The sequence below is a fragment of the Marmota marmota genome, unplaced genomic scaffold (assembly GCF_001458135.2).
Source record: "Marmota marmota marmota unplaced genomic scaffold, marMar, whole genome shotgun sequence".
In the NCBI taxonomy this organism is placed as follows: domain Eukaryota; kingdom Metazoa; phylum Chordata; class Mammalia; order Rodentia; family Sciuridae; genus Marmota; species Marmota marmota.
In genome coordinates, this window is record NW_025999926.1 from 2,741,615 (window position 1) to 2,751,824 (window position 10,210).

The 10,210-nt window shown below is 44.6% G+C and overlaps 1 protein-coding gene across 2 annotated transcripts in view; it reads left to right on the top strand.

Moving 5' to 3' along the window:
* Nucleotides 1-6: 6 nt before the first annotated feature.
* Nucleotides 7-10,210, top strand: part of Shc3 (SHC adaptor protein 3) — a 166,703-nt gene continuing 156,499 nt past the window's right edge. For both annotated transcript variants that reach the window (XM_048800297.1, XM_015503995.2), the window contains exon 1: nucleotides 7-130. In XM_048800297.1, the coding sequence (XP_048656254.1) occupies nucleotides 17-130 (114 nt within the window). In that variant the 5' untranslated portion in view covers nucleotides 7-16. The remainder of the gene's footprint in view (nucleotides 131-10,210) is intronic.

Consider the following 10,210-nt stretch of genomic DNA (forward strand, 5'->3'; position numbering starts at 1 on the left):
CGCCCCGGCCGTGAGCATGAGCACCGCCAAGAAGGGCCGGCCAGGCGACGAGCCGCTGCCCAGGCCCCCCCGGGGGGCGCCGCACGCCAACGACCAGGTGTTGGGACCCGGAGTCACCTATGTCGTCAAGGTGGGTACTGGCGCGGGCCGTCCTGGTGGGGGTCCCGGAGGCCGGGCAGGAGAGCCAGCTGCGGTCAGGCCTCTTCCTGAAGCCCTAGGGTGCGGGGGGACACCCGTGGCTGTCACGTTAGAGGCGAGGAGATGCGCACTCCTTAGAAATCAGTTCGGGAGCGAACTACAAATGCGCCTTTCCCGCATCCAGTGGGAAAAGGTTGAAAAAAACGCGTGACCTCACTCTGTCTTGCTTTCCCCTGGGCTCCACCCGGTTGGCACGCCTTTGCTACCTGGCCTCACCTAATGTCCGGCCAGTGCCCCTTTCACCGTGGGCGCTTATCCGTGGGACCGAGGGAATGGCCTACTTCGCGCTGCTGAAACACACTTGTTAGACCTGGGCAGTCCCCTGCGGGGATGAGAGTTTCACCGAATGTCTCTATTTCCACGGTGTCCTCGCCTGTTGGTGGGGTGGGCAAGAGGTTGCCCACCACAGCAACAATCTCCAGTTCCTGGCAGGGCGGGTCAAACGCTGTCTTGCTTTCTAGAAGACGGCTTCTACTTTTCTTGTGAGCAAGGTTTTCGTGGGTCTTTCATTCCATATCCAGTGGTTTGGTTTACAGCAGAGAAAGGAGAATTTGGGACTATTTTCCCAGTGGCTGTAGCCTTCCATTTAAATGGGCTCAGAGGGGCTGAAGGTGCTGCTACCTGAAGCCACAGGCTGGAAAGGAGTTTTTCTTCCAACACAGAGAATTATAAAAACACGATGTAGTTAATAGATTTTTTTTCTTTATGCAAACATGTTGTGATGTTTAAGGAGCAAATACTCAGCTCAGTTCAATTAATCTGTCAAATGCTTATTTCCTCCTGCCTGCCAGGCAGCGGATCAGCAGCCTCCACACCTGGACAGACTTCCCCTGGCCAAGAGGGGAAGATCCAACTTACATTGGATCCAAGACATGTTTTTTTTTTTAATTGAAAAAGAACTGAGACACAAATTCTATCCCCACCTGTGTTAATAACATTGCAAAACCAGTGGGGATATCTGGTCTGTAAATACTGGCTGCAGATCCAATCGAACAATCAGCAGAACGCATCTTCAGGTAACATGGAGTATCTTGGCAATTCTGGAACCACAATTTCCAAAGAAACAGATTATTGTAAGGGTTATCTTTACCTATATGAAAAACACTGATAAATAATATGACTATTGGTGTTTAAGAAAGGGTCCCTTCTTGTTTGAGTCTGCATTTTAATTTGACCTGCTTCTTAGCTTCTGAATATGGATTATTATATTTTACCAAAAGGGATATAGATCAGCATAAAGTATGCACACTTGGTTGAGTTTATCCTAAAAGAAATGAATATTCTTCTTGTATTGCTTGTTTAAAGTACATAACCAGGGGCCAACCTCACCCCCCCCCAAAAAAAAAACCCTCCACAAAAACCCAAAACCAAACCAAAAAACCTTGACAACTCTGAGGTTAAACTGTAGCACTAGAGTGTATTAACCATCTCTAGAACGTTAGTATAATTGCTATTTTTCAAAAAGACTTACATTTAAAATACATCAATATATCTTGACAAAGCTTATATGTTGTGTCAAACATAGAGGGTAGTCTTCAAACTGAGGATAATGTCAAACTAAGGCTTTTAAAGTTTACCTTGAAAAAAGTATCACTCTGCTTAGGGCTTTGATTCTGTGTTAGAATGAAGGCCACTGTCCAATTCTGAAGGTCAGCTGTGGCAAAATAATGATGATCATTCTAAAATAAATCTGCTCGGCTTGGCCATCTTTTGAGTGACCCTCAGTAATGGTATTCCGAGAGTCAGAGGGCTGGCTGGATCTGTTCAGAGCCTATCTATGTCCTGTGGGTTACAGTGACCCAGTGGGTACATAGCATGACTAATGAGTGCTGGGTACTGTCCTTGGTTTGCCCCCTTGCTCATCAGCAGCTGTGAACCACAGGGTCATGTGAACATAAATGCTGGCATTGTCCCTGCTTTCTTGGAGAAGTTCGAAATCACGCAGAAAGGAAATCAGATACTAAAGGACAATTTCATTCCTTGTGCGCATGTTGATTCAAATTATCACATGGCCCTCTGTTGGTGCACATGTGCAAATTCCCACATTGCCCATGTACAGTTAAACCACCAATGTATTTTATTAAAAAATCGTGAAACTGGGAAAAAAACCCTTTATTTGGGTGTTCTTTACTGATTTGTAAATAGTTCTATTGATATCCTTCCTTTAAATAATTTCTGGTAGATAGAAATGGGCAATCTTTATCATGTGACTGGATATCAATTATAAAGTCTAAAGGTCTAGAGTTGGAGAAAGGACTTGTTATTCTCTTTGATATATATATATTTTTTCCTAAATTAAGGAAAGCCCTGGATGGTTTCCAGTTTTCTGGAAAATTCATATATTGGATCATTAGAGACTTTGGCTTCTCAGAAATACCTGATGACAGGTGCTATCAGGATGTTGCACACAGCATGATAATTAGCAAATATTTAAACTTGATTTTCTTACATAAGAGGAGGACTGAGAAATACAGAAGTCTGGTGGCTTTTGATCATCTAGGAAGCCTCAAAGCATTATATCAGTAATATTAATTAATGAAGAATCAAAATTTAACACTGTAAAAAAGTTCCTGAGCAACACTAGAATCCAAAGCTTGTGGTATGTTTAATCTGTCCTTTCTGCTACCACTGAGTTTGCCATTTATTAACAGCAAGAGGTTATGTACCTGAGGAAGTCTCCAGGTCTGTATTCATGTCAGGGAGTCCCTACCAGCAACACCTTTTTACACATCTGAGTCTAGCTACAACTTGTTGTTGTTGTTGTTTTTTTTTTTTTTCCTTTTCATTTTGGTGACAGAGAAAGAACAAGAAAATATGCTTTGGATAGACAGAAAAGAAGAACCCAACAGCAAAGATGAATGAATATTTTCATTAAATTTCTATTTAAAACCTATTTTATATTTGGACCTAATAGATGGATAGAAATACAAAAGAATATTGATGATGGTGCTGGGCACCTTAAAAATCTATTGCCCTAAAGTCCAAGGTGGCTAGCATCCCAGTGACCTGCAGCTGCTGTAGGTTTTTGGTAGGTTTGAAGGCAATATGTTGCTTCTCAGGTCTGTGCAGGGAAAACTGAGGAAGGTAAGATAGATGTGCTTAGTTCAGGGGGGTGGAGAGGAGCTCAGTTCTTAAAGAGCCACTAAGCTGTTGTAGAAGAACCATTTGAAGACAAGACTGAGGCTCAAGGCTAAAGACGGGAAGGTGATACTGTATGGGCTGCACCGGGTCAGCCTTTGGCCCGGTGGTAGGTCCCACAAGAAATGTGCCTCCATGGGTCACATCACAGACTTGCACAAAGCTCACAGGGGTAGGGATGTGGCTCACTGGTAGAGCATGTGCTTAGCATGTTGAGGCCCTGAGATCAATGACCACCATGTGTGTGTGTACACACAATCAGAAGTGACCACATTTAGAACTGACCCAAGTGCTAATATCAAGAATCAGGAGGCCTAATTTAAGAGCAAGGGTTTAAGGGCACACTGCTCAGAGTTGTAATACTCTTGCCAGCATTTACTGAGCAAGCTGATGATGCCATTCATGAATTTTGGTGACAGCTCTGTCAGACTTCTACAGGGTTTGGTTGGTGGAGTGTCACTCATTACTGAAAATAATCGGCTATCTGTAGGAGATCTTAACAATCAGAAAAGGAGTGAATTACTTCCTGGTATGTGAGACTGTTTCTCATTTTGCATTTTACCATATAATATCTACAGTATGTTCTAGATAAAGAATGTCTACAGTGGGAGGCATTGAACATAGGAATAGCCCACTGAGTGGGTGGATGTTGACCCGTGTGTGTGTGTGTGTGTGTGTGTGTGTGCGCGCGCACATGCGCCATTACACACTAGAATGGATGTTGGCCATTGGGGTATATGTATCTGTAACTGCATTCCTGAATGGATGGGGTGTGTGGGTATATAAATTTACACGGTGAAGTGTGGTGCATGTGGATGTGTAATTGCACATGAGGACGGATGGAGTGTGCAGATGTATGAGCAGCTATACCTTGACACTTATAATAAGCTTTTGGACCTATAAATTCATAATGACTAGCTTCTAATTTGGGTAAAAAACCAAACTGCTTTGTTCCCATTGTGATTTCACTTTCTCCTCCCTTCACTAAAACAATAAGAGTGCGACAATTGTCCCCTGACATGTGCAACAGATGGTGCTTCCCAGTGCTAGGATTGGTAACTCTTCTCAGAATTTCAGAACAGTTACAAATGTCACCGGCTCAGTTGGAGTGGGGGCAACTGGGCATCTCTGTTTAGACCACTGGATCCCCAACAAGATACCAGGAGCCAAGGGCCGTGATTTCATAGTTACCGGCTGTATTGTACTGCTCCATCTCTGTGAGTGGGGAGGTGCTGGGTATACTTCAAGCCTCCTGCCCCACCTGACATGCCCAGAAGGCAATCACCTACTGCCCTTGGTGAGCTAGCATCTTCTCAGCTCCTGGAACGTGTCTCTGCCTTGGATCAGCCTTTTGTTTTTGCCAGGGCAGACAATGGTAGCTTAGCTGGATCTGTGGCTTCTTTGATCCATTTTAAAAAATATATAGTAACGGGGATTGAACCCAGGGGCACTTAACCACGGAGCCACATTCCCAGCCCTTTTTATGTTTTATTTTGAGACAGAGACTTGCTAAGTTACTTAGGGCCTCACTAAATTGCTGAGGATGGCTTTGAACTTGTGATCTTCCTGACCCAGCCTCCTGAGTTGCTGGGATTACACATGTGCACCATGCTTGCCCTGCTCCAGAAGTAACCTAGCAAATCCTACTACTGATGGGGAAAATTTGGGTCTTTAGCCATGATTCCAGGCTCCTGGGAGGAACTGTAGTGAAACTTGGAAGCTGCAGAAAAGGAATTTCAATGAGGTTGTTTGAACTGGTGTTTCCCTTGACCATTCGAGTTCCCAGACTCCTGAAACCCTGGTGGCCATGTAAAGAAATCAGACACTCTTCAAAACTGAGGCTTCATGAAAAAAGATGTTCAAAGAGCTCATTGTTATAATGCTGCTGAGTTTGGACTTTAAGCCATGCTGGAGTGTCATCTGAAATGTGTTTTCCCAAAGCAGAAGGCCTCCGAGTCCTTCCACCCTTCCATCCATTGAATAGGCAGAATAAGAAGCAAAAATTCCATTCCAAATTTTAAGAACTTTAACTCATACCAACTCTTCAAACCCCACGGAACCTGGCCTTCACCCAGCCTCACATCGGCAGGGCTCTCTGCTGAGATCATTCTGACAAACTCCATCTGATCAAAGTCCATTAAGTATGATTGCTTGGCAGTCTAGAGAGCCCTGCGGACCGTCTGTTTAATACTATTGCGTTTTACTTTGCAAATATTAAAACTTTCGATAGCCAACAGTCCACACAGAAAAAGAAAAACAAAACTAAGAATCAAAACAGGGTTCCAGCTCTGCTGGCAAAGAAATAGCCCCTGAGGATGTTGTTAACAGAGGTACTGAATAATCTGGGCTCCTATGGTTTCCAAAGGACCAAAGGAGGGGGTCACTGAAAGCTTTCACTCTCCAGGTAAAACAAGGAAAACATAACTATTTTAAGGGTTTTATTTGGTTGGAAGAGCCAGCCCTTCACGATGACTTACTGCTCCCCTTGGAGATGGGCAAAGTGCAAGTTAGTCAGGAGGGCTCTGTGCATCCCATCATTCCCGAGAACATGCATTTTCCTATGACTAAATAGAAAAGTGAATAGCACAGGTGTGTGTCTCCAGGCCACTGGGGACCTCCTGCCCCCTCTTAGCTCTCAAGCCATGCTTCAGGCTGGCAGAAATAGACCCGGCCCATGGCAAGCTCATGGTGTAGTTCTGGCAGAGGCCACTAGGGTGTCCTACATCAGATCCCAAAGACCTTTGCTGCCAAGGATTTAGAACATCCCTTTTCGCTTCCTCTTCCTCCCCGAGTCTCAGTTTGGACCCCTTTAGCCTTCCCTAGCCAGAGGCCCCACAGCCAGCTCAGCAGGAGAGGTGCCTAAGAACTGGTAGTGGGAGAAAATGGGTCTTGACCCCATTTGTTCTGCCATTCCCTGACCCTGGAGGAGGGATGAGGGGGGCGGACAGACATTTGCCACAAAACTCTGAATTATTTCTCTAAGGCAGGGTGTTCGCATCTGGTTCTGATGAAGGATCAGGAGGCTGCAGCCCACTGTCAGACTCCTGCTCTCCAGAACTCCAGAGGAGCTCTCCCGATCCTAAACCATCTCACACTGATCCTGACTTTTCGCCAGAGGCCCTGGGAGCCTTGTGACATTATTCGTGAGACTTGTGACTTGCCTTGCCAATCGTTCTTGCACAAAATTTAAAGATGGGGGTTTTAAAACATGAACACAACACACAAAACATACAAGCCACAAATTGATTGCCCCCTTCCTTACCTGGAATTTTACTGTTTGTGGTTTTTGTTACCTCCGGTCAAACTCAGTTTGAAAATATGAATATTTGTCTTGACTCTTTCAAGAGAGAGGAAAACACATTTATATAACTTTTATTATAATTGTTCTCTTTTACTACTTATTATTATTGTTAGTTTCTAACTATAGCTGATGTAAATTAAATTTATCATAGGTTTGTACATTTCAGGGGAAAAAAATCTAATTATATATAGATGTAGATTTCAGTACCATCCTTGACCTCAGGCATCCACAGAGGGTTCTGAACTTGTCACCCAGTGGAGGCTTGGACGGACACTTTGAGGAACTCATGTGTCCCACCTAGTGTCACCACATGAGGAGAAGCCAGGTCAGCAGCAGGACATGCAGTCATCACATACATTAATGATACAAAATCACTACTGGCCACACAGGAGAAGAGGCATGTTTCTGCACCAAGGTATTTGACTCCTAAAATTGACACACCATTTTTTTTCTAATTTGCAAATAATCATAACCATAATAATTTACAGATGCATTTTTTTCCTCTCAATTTAAAATTTCCTCTTACGGTTTTTTTTTTTAACAAGACAAGTATTTTGAAGGGTGTTTCTGTTTGGCCTTGACCACATTGTAGAACAAATAGTAAATAAATGCTATCAGTCTGGGAGGCTGAAGCAGGAGGATTGCAAGTTCAAAGCCAGCCTCAGCAATTTAAGTAACTCAGCGATACCCTGTCTCAAATAAAAAATAATAAAGGATAGGGATGTGGCTCAGTGGTTAAGTGCCCCCTGGGTTTAATCCCCAGTAACAAAAGAAAAGAGAAAAAGAAGAAAGAAAGGAAGGAAGGAAGGAAGGAAGGAAGGAAGGAAGGAAGGAAGGAAGGAAGGAAGGAAGGAAGGAAGGAAGGAAGAAATTGAGGAAGGAAGGAAGAAATTGGAACTGGGAGGGGAAATTTCAGGAAGCTGGGATGAGTTCAGAGGTGGGCAAGGGGTGTGGGGCATCATTTGACCTGGGGTCCCTCCTGCTCCTACATTCCAAGAAGTCTCTATCTACTTCTGACTGTTCGCATCTTGCAGACTTATGGTGTTGGTGGCCCATGGCCCGTTCACTTCTGTCTAGAGCTGAGCTCTGTAGGGTCTCCTCTGGTTTCAGAGAAGGAGCAACCGCTTTCTAAATGATCATTTCTGAAGTGGTTCTGGCTGCTCTATCTAAAGAACTGAGCTGTGATTTCCCCCACTGGGAGTTGCAACTCCCGTAATAGATAGCAACCCTGTTTGCAAAGTGATTCATGGACTGAGCTGGGGGAGTAAACCAGAACTCATCAAACAGTGGCCACAGGGAGGAGCTTGATTTCCCAGGGTGGGCTGCAGCCGCCTGCCTCGCCCCACTCTCTCCCTCCTGCTGCCCCCGTTCACCATCTGGGTTAGAAGCCCCCGGGGCCGGGTGTGCTGGAGTGTGGCGAATGGCTGGCTCAGTGGAGAAGGCAGAGAGGATCTGTGGTGTTGCCCAATGCTGTCAGGAGGCAGTGGGAAGAGATGGGCGGTGGTACTCCTGTGGAGATACCCCACATGGATCCGATGGACTCCATCTCCAGGTATGGACTAGATGCAGCGCCATATTGGGAAATGCTGGGTGTTGAGCATTTATGATCTTTGTTTTTTATGTTATTAATAGACATCTTCCTTAAGTCTCTTCCACACTAAAATAGCTTTCTCTTCCTCTTGCCCCCCATTCAGCCTCCCTCCTTCCTTCTTGCACCCCTCCCTTCTGCACTTCACTTCTGTCCACATCCACATGCAGTGATGGCGTCTCCCAACCTGTGGACAGCTTTCTGGAAAGGGCTCCCTGGAGTCCCTCGATATGGAATCTGTAGCCTCCTCCGATCTTGTCCGGCTTGACCTCCTTCCCTGCAGCTCCAGATTCTGTTGACCCCCACCCTCTCTCTAAAAGACTCCCGGGCTCTGCCTTGAGGTTCTTCTTTGGTTCTTGTGAAAGAAGCACCCAGTTCTTCTCTGTCTTCCCAGATTTGTTTCAGGATCGTTCTTGAACTGTCTTCCCCTCTCCGACTACTCTTCACCGCATTCCTCCAACAATTCATTAATGGATTCTTTAACTCAACAGGTGTTTATTGAGCTTCTACTCCGGGGGTAGCTGCGTTAGGAGTTGGGGATAAAGTGGTGGATTAGACGTACTTCCGGTCCTCTTGGTGCTGGTGAGGAGGCAGAGGAGAGGCAATGTGAGGGACCACGTTGGTCATGGTGACATGGAAATCAAAATGGCTCTCCCAGGAGACGATGTTAAACGGAGACTTAAATGTTGGGTGGAACATTCTGGAAGGTGGGCGCAATATGTGTGGGTAAGTGTCAGTCCTGGGCCTGAGTGGGGCCGTTCTCGAGGAGGAGATAGAAATAGAGGCTGGCTGTGTGGGTGGAGAGCTAGAGGAGGAGAGAGGCCAGGCCGGCCCTGCAGCCCTCTGGACCTGCAGAGTGTGGAAGAAAGATGGTTCCATGTTCTATATGGAGAACCACTGGAAAGGATGGAGTGAGAGTAGAGGCCATTAGGTGATAATTAGGAGAGGTGATGGCAGCTGGACCAGCGTCAAAGGCTAAGGGTGCGTGTATTTGTCAGATCTCCACCGGTGACTGGGCACCACTATTTCCTGGGCCTCGTTGCCCTTCTCAATGCTTATAATTTTATTTCTCCAAGAGCCAATTTGATATATTTATTTGCTGTTTAAATTTCCAGGGTGTGCATGCACACGCGCGCGCGCGCACACACACACACACACACCCCACACAACTTCTTCTTTTCCTTTCTTTATTCCTTTCCGTTATTCAAAGCAAAACATTCGACCTGTATTGTTCTGCGACTTCTCTTTTCACTTAACATGCCTTGGGGAACTTTAGATTTTAGTACCTACAATTGTGTTTCCTCTTTTTTTGGTATGCAGTTCACTTTCAAATTATGGTTGGGCTAAAATTTATTCCAACAGTTCCCTATTAGACACAAAGATCATTTATCATTTCTTACAATAATACAATAGTGCACATTCTTCCGTATTCATTTCTCCACTTAGGGAAATATTTTTTGCCTGTGTGCACAATAAGTTTTAGCTAATATCAGTCCTTTCCTGCTTTTATTGCCTTGGCTGGAGTCTCGAGTACAATGATGAATTCTATTGATGGAGGTTAATTTCTTGCTTCTGGTTACAAAGCGAATCCTTCTGTATTCAACCATAAAAGAGGACATTTGCTATTATATACACTTTTTACAGATTAGAATTTTTTTCGGTGATTCTAGTTTTTATAATTAAAAACATCTGAAATGGTTGTGGAATTTTATCTTTTTTTTTTCAGCATCTAGTAAGATAAACATGCGTTTTTTACCTTTTTCTGTTAATGTGGTGAATTATTTGTCTTTCTTAAGGTTCGTGTTTGCCATCTCATCTTTCTAATTTAAATAAAAGCTCTGTGTTTCCTTGCTTTCAGAATTCATTCCAAATTCCTTAATAGGAGTGTGAAAACTTTCAATGTGGCCTCATTTTGATTCTTGAACCTCAACTCCCCCCCCCCCCCGCCCAAAAAAAAAAAAAAGCAAAATTCAACAGCCATGGGA